Here is a 13,760-nt window from a genome sequence, read left to right on the forward strand (position 1 = left end):
TCTGATGCGCCTTCATGCGGCCTCTGCAATCAATGTGAGTCTGACTCATCATTAGCACGAGAGAACTGACGTGAAAGCTTTTGTTTTCACTGTAATTCAGAGCCCTCTTCCCCACCCCCACCCACCATGACCACTCCACACATCTCTGTGATTATCTGAGCTGCTGTGCAATCTTCCCGGTCAGAAACATCCCAGCGGAGGAGAGAGTCAGGCTAAGATTACATGTTTATTACCGGGTGACACATTGAAACTTGTTTCTTTCAGAGACTGGCCCAATTAGGCCGCTGATCTGCCAATTAATTGCACCGGGTTGTTCTCACAGCCTGCTCTGAAATTAGACACGACTTCAACCCATTTTATCTCTATTTATTAGCTTCATAGTATAGATAAATGATGATGATGGACGCACCTGATAGCCCCCTCATTAGCTGAGATGTGTTCACTGAATCCGTCTCTGTCTCTTGCCCGTCCAGCCCATGCGGCCCCTGAAGGCCACAGCTACAACCTCCCAGCCCGTCCTGACCATCCAGCAGATAGAAACCATCTTCTACAAAATCCAGGACATCTTCGAGATCCACAAAGAGTTCTACGACGCCCTCCTACCCAGCATCCAGCAGTGGGACGAGAAAGTTACTGTGGGGCATTTGTTCCAGAAGCTGGTGAGTCTGACGTGGGTCCAGAAATAACAGTGTGTGGGCCTTTTTTTCCCTCTCCATCATTTGCTGGCAGGGTACATGTAAATGGCTGTTAAAAGGGGAATTGTCAGGCTTCTCACTGTTTGTACTTGTACTAAATTAGACCTTGTGTGCGTAAGTGACTGTGTGTGCTTGTGTATGCCTCAGTGTCAGCAGCCTGAGAGCATTAGCAGACATTTTGTAGCCTCTGGTCTGTCATGTTTGCACTGGATTATGGTGCTTAAACAGGTGCTCTCAGTACATAATGTAACAGCATCGTTGTTATGTGTCTGCATGCAGAATTAGAAAAGGATCCAGGCCTCAGCTAGTCTCAGGGTGCGTTAGATCAGTGCATTGTCAGATTTGTAGTGGATAATGTAATTTGTAACACGCTGTGTGTGTGTGTGTGTGTGGCATTCTGTAGATAGGCTGATGCAACATGCTGTAACACAGCCTCTCAACTAAGATGGAAGAAGCTGGACTTACAGGAGGAAAATTAAATCCACATAGAAATTACATTTACAGGGTAATGCCTATTTAGTGTGTAAAATCCAGAGGCAGTCGTCAGTAAAAATGAACTTCAGGCTCCAATTTAAACAGTTTTAATATCATTTGGTGCAGCGAGCAGCAGAGTGGCTGGTATGATTTACATAAATATGAAATAAAATGTGAAATAAAAGCGGTGGCACACTGTGTCAGGCGGGCAGTTACAGAATATTGTGGTTTATAATTTTCCTGGACTGGAAACAGATTCTCCAGTCAGAAAAGTGGCAGTGAGCTATTCGAAGTTTCTTCCACCTGACGGTAACAACAGAGTTTTGCTGTAAAGTTGGCAGCCCCACACGACAACAACAGATGGCAAAAACAAAACAGAGACCAAAACTGTGTAATTTTTCCACTCTGCTCTTAGAATTGCTGTCATTTGTCATCATTTTGTGAAATGTTGCATTATACACTGGCATCATTCCACAGCCATTCATATTCAATAGCTGCCTTAAATGAATGTGACAAATGATTAGTAATTAAGCTGCTTTAATTAGCTAATTGAAAAGCATTCCCTGTGCTCCTATAATAAACTTAATCAGGATACTTTTATATGATTGTTTATGCATATTTTTAACTAGTGGTTGATATATTTTTTTCTAGTATATAATATATAATGCTGATGTCATGTTGTGCACTTAACAGCATTTATTAGCAGATAGCATATTGTTGTTGCACTAGGCATATCATGTCCAACGCGCTGTGCTGCTGTTTGCAGACTTATCTTAGCTCATCTAGTAACACTTGATCTCTCTGTAGAGTCACTAATTTCTAATTGTAACATACAGTATGTTTTTGTTTACCAGTTTTGTGGGCCAGTAATCAGTCTGTGCCATCAGAATGGCAGTTAATTGGCTCAGTTAATCTACGGGTCAATGAACTGGTCTGTCACTATTTTTAACTACATCTATTTCAGAAGACAGAGTATAGTTGTTGTGAAGTCCAAAAAAAGAAGAAAAAGAAAAGAAAAAAGCATCCTGCCATGAATACTGGAGGATTTTACTGTCTCCAATTAAGATTACATCATGTTTTTGGATCTTAGAAGACGTAACTTATTCTCGCTAATCAGATGCAAGATAATCAGATGTTCCATTATAAGACATCCTGTGATATTTTGCCAAGACATGAGCACATGAGAACATTGTTGTTTTGACTAGAGGACAAGACTAAGTGTCGTGCCAGCTCAACCAAGGCATCGGCATCTATTTTTGTCTTTCAAAAGGAGAACTGACTGTATGAAGTTGTAGAATATTTCTGTTTCCTCTGGCCTCTGATTCAGTGTCTGTTTCTGTGGGTTGGCAGCTTTGATTTGGAACCGGAAATATTTTTAAAACGCAACAGATTAAAATAGAGAGTTCATGTCAGTGCTGTGGAGGAGATGTTAGACTTTTCTGTGGAGCAGCACACAATACATGGAAGATCTGTTATTATTTTCAACATAAAGCTTGTTACTATTTTTCCTGTGTTATCATTAGGTCGAATGTAAAAGTACATTTACATACATGTGTTGTTCACACACTCAACTACAGCCTCTAACCAGCCTTATATCACGATGCTGTAAGAATAATTGAGTCAGTTCCACAGTGTCATAATGAGGAACCTGGTTAGTTTATTGTTATGTGAAACAGGGCTCTCTGCCAGACTGATGTCATCTTTTGGTTTTAGTTCACATTTGATGTATTAAAACATTATATCATCAGGGTTATAATTAGCAGTAACCCACCATTACTTAGTTGAAGGTTGCAGCTTACTGTTCATTCAGTGGCTGTTCATAACAACAGGGAACAATAAAAACTCTGGGTATATATTCAAGTTTTATATACAGATATATCCTAAATGTATGTAAGACTTTGGAGGAAAAGGATGATGCATCTGGTTTTAAATGTTGTTAGATGTAATTTCTGTAGAATCTCCAGGACTGAACTTCGCGTCTGTAATAAGACGGTTGAGTGACTCTTGTACTTGTGTTGGTTAGTGCATAGCTACCACAGAAACACATAACAGATGAGCTGAAATGTCAAAAGTAATGATTTTCCAGTCCCAGCTCCACAGAGATGTAATGTCCTCTTCTAGTCATGTTGTAATGTGCAATATATGTTTAAAATCAGGTGGTATTAATGTATCTAAATTCAAATTTTGTGCAAATTAAATGCATTAGTTACTTGATTATTTAATAATGTGTTACAGTATTGTTTTGGTATTTGTACCGGAAGTTATTTGCCGCATCCAGAAATTTCAAATGATACCTACTTTATGGCGTGTTGCTGTTGCTCTGCAGGTATATTCATGTGATCGTTTCTCTTCAAATTTAAAGAGCCCATATTATGTTCATCGGGGTTTCTCCTTTCCTTTTGTGTGTTTGTGTTTTTTCTGCCTGTAAAAGTGCTGCAAACTTACAAAGCCCAAAGTCCACCCTGACGGGAGTTATTCTGTCACACAGAAAACAGCTTCTTACCTGCCTGAAACACCCTGTTTGAACACCAGACTTTTCTTCTGTTATTTATGTACATCGCTATGTAACAGATTTCCAAAACAACTGCCTTGCTTGTTTGCAAACTGCTTAGTTTTGCTTCGTTTTTTCCTGTCTAGAGCCACTTCTGCTACATCCTTATACTCCAAGACCCGAGCTTACAGTGCATAACCAATGCTTTCTTTTGCTGGGTTAGCTGGCCTATCAGAGCAGACTGAACTTGAAAGGGACCACAAGGAGACATGAGTTGAAAGAAAATGTTTGAAATAAAGGGTATTAAGATGTGTTCTAACAATGCGTAGTATATAGTACAGAGAAAATCATGTGTTTCTGAACATTAAAGCATGTAAGCATATTTTAGCAGACCCCAGAAAGATCATTTTAGACCTGTAAATGTGCACAATAGGGGCTCTTTAAACTTGTGTGCATGACAGGTAAAGATATGATAAACATTTTATTTAGAAAGGATTCTATTGAACAGTCAGACTGTGAAACGTGTGAGCAATGCTGACAGACTGATGGGCAGTGATCCATGAGCTTATGTTTAGCAGCAGAGCAAATGAACACAGCTCTTGTATAGAAATGTGATCTCTTAGTAGTTTAAATGCTTCCTTTCAACAGCCCTCCTCCTCTCTGTGGACCGCCGGAGTCACAGCGCCAAGTGACACCTATTAGTGTAGTCATCAGCTCCCATCTGTGCTGCGTATATGTGCGTACATGAGCATGTCGTGTGGCAGCAAAACATTTAGTCAGAGTGGCAGTGTGAGAGTACAGATGGCAGTGTAATTAGCTGGTCTACGCCCTACTGTTCCTCATCAGCAGCATGGAGGCCACTACAGCAACACAGGGGCACAGAGATACAGAAAATGGAGAGAAAGGGGGGAAAAGCCAGACACATATCCAAGTTTTCTCACCTTTTGCAGTCAAGAGGAGGGCTCAGCTGCAGCCTGTGACTGCCAAGATTGGTTTTGTCCAAGCAAATTATTTAAGTCCCTGGAGGCATAAAGTGGGAAGAGTGTAAACTTGGTACGTTTCTAAGTGGGCGTTTGGACTCATAAAAACACTTTTCAAGCACAGTTTTGAAAACATGCCTCCATCTTTTGACACTTACGGTCACCACATAATAACCTTTTGAGCCATGTCGGTGGTGAGGCTCTGTGGATCACTGCATCATTCAGTCAGACCACCCAAACTCTGGTCCAGACTGAGATGTCAGAAAACCAACAAATTGTTGGATAGATTGTCATTTGCAAGGTTTTATACATTGCTATTGTCCTAAGGGGATACAGCCTAAACTCGGTCATGAATTTTTTATGTCGCACTCAAGATAAACTGTACTAACTTTAATTGTTGATAAACCCCGTCATCCATTAAAACTTGAATTTGTTTTGGTGCATAAGAAAATGCCTGCAATTGTATTTTATGCTTTGCGCTAATTATCAAATGTTAGTATCAAAGATAGCGAACTTGATAAACACTGTACACCTTTAGTTCAGTATTAGCATGTGAGAATCCTGATATTACTGCCTCAGCACAGACTTGTAGCGCTGCTAGAAAACTCCTACTTTTGTTCATTCTTATTCTTAAGACCCAGAGCTCTGCTGTTTTAATCTTGTTACTAGATTATTGTATTTCATTCTGAATTGAACTGTGAGGAGTCCAAATGTTTTAGCATCAGAGCAATCTCTCTTTGAAATTCTGATTTACGTCTATATTGTGCTGTGGCTGCACAGAGACGCCAGTGGTTGGACCATTTTAGAGGGACTATTGTGGTGAAATCTCACTGGTTTGATTGCGCTCTGCAGTGAGTGGTCACATGAGCTCAACCGACTGAAGTTTGCGTGTTAAAGATCAAGTGGGAACGATGTATTTCAGCAATAGGAGGAACTTTGGCCTGTTATTGAAAACAGAGAATACTGCACATAGAGATGCATTATTTGATTGTGCAATGGACTGTAGCTGGGATTTCACTCTACAAGTCAGCAGCAAGTCTGAATGCTGATGTGTAGTATATTGATATCACTAATTCATGTCACAGTTCAAGATATGTTCGTCTGATTACTGAAATATTTTATTTGAAGTTCTTCTTTTATTATATACTTTACATAATTTGGATCTTTACATTCTCAGGGACAGTCCTGCATCATAATGATGTAAATAGACTGTATTAAAATGTATGTGCACAAAGAAAAACAATTGAACTCATTTGACTCCTTGGCTAAACTCAGTTTGGTATTCCTAGCACTAGTCTCTCAAGATTTGTTGCTGTGCTTGGTTTTGTTGTTTTTAGCCAGTCATAATCATATAAACTGTGCTTTAAAAGAGAGGGACATCCTTGAAAGTAAATTTAAAACAGAGCTCAGACAGTGTGTTTTGTGCTTCACTCAGAGCTGTATGCAAAATAAACTGTGAGAAATGGTTTGAATTGCAGCCCTCTGCTGTCCAACACGTCAGTGAGCATTTAAATTATCTGCAGGCATCTTTGTCAGCTAGAAAGTGGCTATTTCTAGATTTTTTTTTTCTGCTTCATCATCCTCTGCTTAAAACCTCTACTCTCAAACACAAGTTGCTACCTGCCACTTTGACCTGTGATCTTGAGGTTTGAAGTGTAGGCACTTTGTTTGGAGGGTTGCCTGAAGTCACGTAGCTCATATCAGTCACAGTGTGTCGAAGCAGCATGTTGAACTGATGAAATATCGTAACGTCATTCTGCTTGGTTTGCACTTTACAGCCGAGCTGCTAAATCTCTATCTTAAGAAATTCAGTGATCACACATGGCAGTTCCTCCCTCCTTTCAATGTTGAGATTTAATATAGTAAAGTGTAGTCCAATTACGATGAGATGTCGTACAAACGGTCACACTTGTCTGACTGACCTCTAGTCTGTTTGAGTCATTATGTTACGTTTCTGTCTGTGCTAAAAATGACATCATAAAATAACTTTTTGTTTTATGTTCTCCATCATCTATTCTTACCTGAGAATATATTAATTTACAAGGTCTTTCAAATGACATACGAGGCCGGATGATTCCCTCATGCCTCCTCTCTTGAGCCCAACTTTCCACTTCACACTCAGAGGGGAAGTGGAAGGAGAGGAAATGAAAATAGGAGGAGTTTAAGGACAAAAGTAACAAGCTCCTCATTCACTCTATTCAGCTGAATCCAATCTCATTGCTTTAATAGGATGCAGTCAGCTCTTCAGCCTAAGCATTCAAGCATTGCTGTAGCAGGGTGCATATTCATGCACTGCTGGTCTGCAGCTTGTGTTACAATGCACATACAGTACAGTGCTGCAGAGAGGGCTGTTAATGGAAGGGAAGAGGAAAGGGAAAGAGACTCACTCTATTTCAATCAGGAGGACTGCACCGAGCCACTAGTGGAGTAGCATTATGGGAATGTGATTAGACTGTATGTGTGTTTTCAAGCCTCCACTTCAGGCAAGATTCTGATGAGAATTGAAATTAATTTATCTGCCAGAGCTGTATATGAATTTTAATTAAATTGTGTGGCACGAATAAGTATGTAAGCGATAACTGAAGGTGAATGCAAGGTGTACTTACTGCTTGGTATTTAAATATACTACCACAGCATACTTTTGTTCTAGTAGTACATGTATTAGGCAGTACACCAGCTGGTCACTGGGTCTCCAGTGTTTATTCACCTATTCAGTTTAAATCGGAAACCTATTATAGTCTCTATTACCTTTGTACACTGCCTATCCAAAAAAAGTCACCATTTGGATTTAATTAAGCAAACAGGTAAGAGCCTTCCATTGGATAATTATTGCAATGATGCACTGATGAATACGTTTCAGCTAGCAACAACTTATTTAACCCTAGCTGATGCAGTGAGGAGCTTCTCATTTCTGAAACAACCATGTCAGAAGACATATCCTGTTGTCATGGAAAGCATGTTAATCTGTTTCAGAAGGGTCAAATTATTGGTCTGCATCAAGCAAAGAAAACAACTAAGGTGATTTCTGAAATTACTAAAATCGAGTTAAGAACCGTCCAACATATTAAAACCTGAAGGATAGTAGTGAACCATCATCTTCAAGGAACAAATGTGGTCGGAACAAACTCTTAGATGATCGTAGGAAATCATCAGTAGAATTAACTCACAGTCATGTTTAATAGTGAAAGTAAGAGCATTTTCACATGCACAATTGCGAAGGAACTCAAAGGATTGGGTCTAAACAGCTGTGTAGCTCTAAGAAAACCACTGATCAGTGAGGCTAACCAGAAAAAAAAGGCTTCTGTTTGCAAGGTAGCATAAAGGTTGGACTCTGGAGCAATGAAAGAAGGTCACGTGATCTGATGAGTCCAAATTTACCCTGTTCCAAAGTGATGGGTGCATCAGAGTAAGAAGAGAGGTGGATTAAGTGATGCACTCATCATGGCTAGTGTCTACCAGCCTGTGGGGGTTTAGGGTTATGATCTGGGGTTGGTCAGGTTCAGCAACGTTATGTTCCCAAAGAATGAGGTCAGCTGACTACCTGAATATACTGGATGACCAGGTCTGTCCATCAGTGGAGTTTTTCTTCCCTGATGGCACGAGCATATTCTAAGATGACGATTCCAGGATTCATGGGGCTCACATTGTGAATGAGTGGTTCAGGGAGCATGAGACATCATTTTCACACATGGATTGGCCTCCAAAGAGTCCAGATCTCAGCCCCACTGAGAATCTTTGGGATGTGCTGGAGAAGACTTTGTCCGACTCTCCCATTATCAATATAAGATCTTGGTAGAAAATTAATGCAACTCTGGACAGAAATAAATGCTGTGACATTGCAGAAGCTTATCGAAACAATGCCACGGCAAATGTGTGTCATTCTCAAAGCTAAAAGCTTTTTTTGTCTTTCTTGTTACTTTAATGTCTTTTATTTTGTCTTCAGGCCAGCCAGTTGGGAGTTTACAAGGCTTTTGTAGACAACTACAAAGTGGCGCTGGAGACGGCAGAGAAATGCAGCCAAGCCAACATCCAGTTCCAGAAGATATCTGAGGTAAATTCATTCTCCATGATACAGAGGCTCAAGAAAGAAAAGAAAAAATGTGAGACTACGCAGTATTCATTAGATTCCGTGCTGTGTGTTGCAGTATAACATGTTAAATCTGACATATTCATAAGTGCACTAGACACTAAACCTCATTGGTTTCAAGTGTCTTAAACCATCATTGTTAATCCTCTTCAAAAAAGAGAATAAAAAACAAATGTAGGGCAAAAGAGAGGAGAAGCAAGGCAAGTCGAAATATCCTCTTTTTGACAGGAAGCTGCAGTGTTTGTGGGAAATGTGGTCTTATTTTGAGGAACGCTGGGACAACACTGAGTTATTTGTGTTAAAATATGCTTGAGTTAACATCTGTAAGCTTAATAGTGCACTGCTGAAAAGATGAGCAGTGCCATTCCCAGTGGAAGCTCTGGACCACTGTAGGTTAACTGTAAAACATATAGTTGCAGCACAGTGGATATTTTTAGGGTGTAGAAATGATGTGGCGGAGGGTTGCTGTAGGGTGATACAATCTTCCTGATTGCCATGAAGGTGTTATAAATGTTAATTAACTGCCAGCCTGTGACAGAAGTGACTAATGATGTCAAACACACTCTTATTGCCCTTGTTTCCATGCCTGTTTTATTGGAGGTTGCACAACCAAAATTTGCACAGGAGGTAATTTAAGTGTTCTCTGTTTCTAAACGTGCCTACAACAAAAATATAGAGAAAAAATATATACTGCAATGATGGAAGCTGCACTGAGAATTTCTGAATAAGGCATTGTAAAAAGTCTCTCTTTTGTCAATCAAAAATCCTTACGTTACAATACAGTGCGATGCAATATTCTTTAATGTCCCCTTAGGGAAATCTTGGACTGGCTTTGCTGTATTTAACATACGTTTTGCATACAGAGTACATAGACTTGTGACAGTCAGCCAGAGAATGGATATGGAGGTGCTTCTGGCCCACAGACTGGGTTGTAGCTGTACATCCGGTAACAAATATATGATATGAGCTGCTGCTGTTTGATAGACAACTTAGAGCGTTGTTTTGGGGTGGGGTTTTTTGGTTGTCTTTTTTTTTCTGAGCCAGGATAGCTACATCTTTGATTCTACAGTAGATTTTTAGTATGCTGTGTTTGTCCTGAAGCTGAGATAGTTATGAATAAACTGTCAGGTGATGTCTAGAACTTTATGATCAAGACGTAGAAAAGTGTCTGCTTGCTGATGATTTTTGACCTTTTTAAAAAAAAAATAAAAAATCTTAGTACTTGAACCCACATAATGCTCAAGAGTTGTGAGAGGCTGCTCTGTTGGTGAATATACTGTACCTTGAACAAAAATAGATGCAAAAAATATACTACAGTGATGGAAATTGTGTTGGGGATCTCTGGGTTAGCTACTTTAATATGTCAGTCTTCAAAATACATACAATACAGTATAATACAATAAGATACACTATGATATGATATACTTTATTGTCCCTATAGGGAACTTTGTCTCGGTTTAGTGTTGCTGCATAGAATATATATATTTTACACAGATATGTACATAAACTTGTCACAGTCAACTAGTGATCATACACTGCCGTTCAAAAATTTGGGGTCACCCACACAATTTCATGTTTTCCATGACAACTCACACTTTTATTCATGTGCTAAAACAATTGCACCAGGGTTTTCTAATCATCAATTAGCCTTTCAGCAACATTAGCTACCACAATGTAGCATTAGAACACAGGACTGATGGTTGCTGGAAATGTTCCTCTGTACCTCTATGTAGATATTCCATTAAAAATCAGCCGTTTTCAGCCAAAATAGTCATTTACCACATTAATGTCTAGACTATATTTCTGATTCATTTAATTATATCTTCATTAAAAAAAAGACACATTTAAGTGGTATTCGAAAAAACTTTAACACAAGTTGGCAACATACTGCACAAATTAATATCATACAGCTTAACCATATTACACAAGTTATACCAAATCGCACAAGTGAAAGCAACATATTGCCTGACTTAGAGCAACATTGCCCACAGCTGTCCATCTAAACAAAGTTCCTTTAAGGACTGCCGCTCAAACTATGACCTTCTCTGTTTAGCATTTTAATAGAGGAAGGCGCACATGAGGTTTTAAACTAGTCACCTTTCATTTAGAAATGTAAAACTCTCCATATCCTGTTATGTTAAGTATACAAGTGAAGCTTAAATTTTAGGGTTTATTTAAAGTCTTCTAATATTATTTCATCTTCGTGCTGGTGGTTGAATTTACTGAGAGGCAAACTTATAAAGGTTGCATCATCCAGCTTCCTTTAGCTGTCTCAGTCTGCTGCAGTGATCCTATACTTCTTCATTAGTTCAATCAGGCTCAGCCAAGCAAGCGCCAAACTGTGTGTGTGTGTTTGTGTGTGTGTGTAATTAATTAAATTGATCAGTCCTCTCTGTCTCTTTCAGAACCTCAAAGTAAAAGGTCCTAAAGACTCTAAAGAATGTACCACAAGTATTTCAATGGAGGGTAAGTTTTCATGTTTATGTGTGTGTGAGAGCATGTGTGTCTTTGTATGTATGTGTCTATGTGTGAGTGTGTGTCTGTCTATGCTGGCTTGCTGCTTTAAGAATCCAGTCCTAGCCGTCTACTTGTGTATGCAGTGGTGGGCTTCGGGAGGCAAATGGAAGCTTGTGTGAGCTGCTCTCTCTCTCTCTCTCTCACACTCGATCTGGTTCCATCTGTTTCTCTCTCTCTCTCTCTCTCTCTCTCTCGCTCTGTCGCTCTCTGTCTATGCCTGAGAAAGGAGGCAGTGAGCAGGAGAGCAGAGTCAGGAGAGGAGAAGAGGGATATGGAGGTGCTTCTGGTCCTCAGACTGTGTTGTAACTGCACATACGGTAACGACTGCATGATGTGAGCTGCCGCTGTTTGATGTAGACAACTTGGATCGTTGTTTATTGTGTCTCTTTTTCTCTGTGAGCCAGGATATCTACGTCTTTGATTTTACAGCAGATACTGTGTTTGCGGTAAAGTTGGGACAGTTATTAATGAGCTGTCAGATTGATAGCTGGACCTTTATGCTCATGATTTACAAATAATGTCTGCTTTTTTGTACACTTTTGTGCTGTAGCCCACATCATGAGAGGATGAAATTAGTTTGTTCGTGTTGTTGCTGAGTGACGATCTTGTGGAATTTGATGTTCACTGGGACACAACTCTCTGTTAACACGCAGCATCTTCCATGTGTGCGTTTGTTTAAAAGCAGGGCACGTTTCTGCTGCCGTTTAGTCAGCATAAGGACTGCTGGCCCCGGGCTGCTCCTCATGGAGAATATTTACCACCAGAGGATCGGCACTGTGTGTTCTTGAGCCGGTACGTGCCTGCACTCTGCTGGTGCCTGGCAAACTTAAGTTGTTTTGGGGATTCTGTTCAGCTATACCTCCTCATGTTGAGAGGAAAGCAGAAAAATGTTGTGGGCTGTCCAAATCAGGCAATGATGCGCACATGTAATGAGTAAATGGTGTGTCTTTGTCTGGCTGAGAGAGGCTCGGTGAGTATTCATGCGTGTCAGTTTTCAGCAGCATGTACCTGTGAAGTGTCTGGTAATTTATGCACCGTAAATGAGAAGGACGCAACCCGTCTTTGTTGTTTTAATTTCATTCTCGCTCTCATCTGAGCTGCTGACTGTACACTATATAATTCTGGATGAAATGTGTTTGCTTTAGGAAAGGTTTACATGATATTTAAGTAGTACATAGTTTCATATTCCCTCAACAATCAGGGTTTGTCAGCACCCTAGGCAGTTGCTTTGATTACTGCTTATATTATACCTGTAGTTCCTTAATTACCTGGCAGTGCAGTTGAGGGATTTCTCTACCTCATCTCCGAAGCCACCGCTTCCTCTTCCTCTGTTTTTCTTTTATGATGCTACCTGCCATTAATTTTCTTACTTTCCACATAATTTACCTGGATCCCTGCCAAAAGAACTGACGTGTGCTGATTCTTAACTGAAATAAGTCAGTTTGTCAGGTGTGTTTACATATTGGAAAGCTCACAGTTTTATCTTCCTATCGCTTGTTAATGAATGGATGCAAATAGAAACTCAAGTACTAAATCAAATAAGCATCTGACATCGCGTTTTACATGTAAATGGGGACTCTCGCTCCGCATCGCTACCGATTCTCTCTATTCCTTAATCCTTAAATGCCCTTTCCCTATCTTTCATTCTGCCTTTTTTATTTTGCCTCTTCTATTGAACTTGTTCTGTCCTTCCCGCCCTCCTTCACGGCTCATGCCTGGCACTGGTAGCCGAACATCTTGCCAAATACTGCGGGCTAAAAGCTGGCAGTCCCAATGTCCTAACTGTAGACTTGAAGCAATGTACGCGTGAAGCCTTTTCAAAGTCTTTGCCCACATGGAGTTGCCCCTCGTTAGTAAAGATGAACCGTCTGTCCGTCAGCCAAGTCATCAAGGCGACCTTGAGAATAGGACCAGAGGCACCTCGCTGTGACAGGACATCGACTTCCAATAATCCTCCTCTCTGTATCTGATTCTCTCACTCTTTGTGTCTTTGCATCCTCCCTCGTCCAGACTCTTGATTAGACTTTGAACTTCTCTTTTCAGATTCTGTCCTTGTTTGGAAAATGCACTCAATTAGGATACTCCAGAAGTGATGACTCAGTTATCCTGCATGAGGACAGACACTGTGGATTCAGATTTTATTTTATTTTATTTTATTTTTTTTAAGACGATGCAGTTTAACATAGTTCCACTTGTCACTAGTGGAGCTTTAGCATACAGTGTCATTTGAATAAGCAGCTTTCATTCATATGAAGCCACACAATGACAATACTCACAACCAATGTATTAATTGTGACATATAGGAAAAGACTGCATATAATACAATATCATATGAAGGATGTGATGCTTACAAGTAATCTGATTAATTTGCATATAATGTATAATTCAAATGTTTTGTATGAAAGAAAAAGAGAACAAAATATGAAAGGGAAAAAGAGGTTTGAACTTCTGAGCTTGCTTCATAGGTGCAAAACAGCCAAGGTTGGGGTTGGCAGGTTGTTTTAGAATCAACAAAG

The 13,760-nt window shown here is 39.9% G+C and overlaps 1 protein-coding gene across 5 annotated transcripts in view; it reads left to right on the top strand.

Annotated features, from left to right (window-relative positions):
* abr (ABR activator of RhoGEF and GTPase) overlaps positions 1-13,760 on the top strand; it is a 169,369-nt gene that overhangs the window by 78,939 nt on the left and 76,670 nt on the right. For 4 of the 5 annotated variants that reach the window (XM_035951041.2, XM_023276341.3, XM_023276342.3 and 1 more), the window contains 3 exons: positions 474-659; positions 8,584-8,691; positions 11,133-11,193. In XM_035951041.2, coding sequence (XP_035806934.1) covers positions 474-659; positions 8,584-8,691; positions 11,133-11,193 — 355 coding nt within the window. Of the gene's footprint in view, positions 1-473; positions 660-8,583; positions 8,692-11,132; positions 11,194-11,491; positions 11,562-13,760 lie in introns of those variants that run through there. The other variant, XM_035951042.2, reaches the window with a different exon arrangement.

The sequence above is a fragment of the Amphiprion ocellaris genome, chromosome 14 (genome assembly GCF_022539595.1).
Source record: "Amphiprion ocellaris isolate individual 3 ecotype Okinawa chromosome 14, ASM2253959v1, whole genome shotgun sequence".
Taxonomy (NCBI): domain Eukaryota; kingdom Metazoa; phylum Chordata; class Actinopteri; family Pomacentridae; genus Amphiprion; species Amphiprion ocellaris.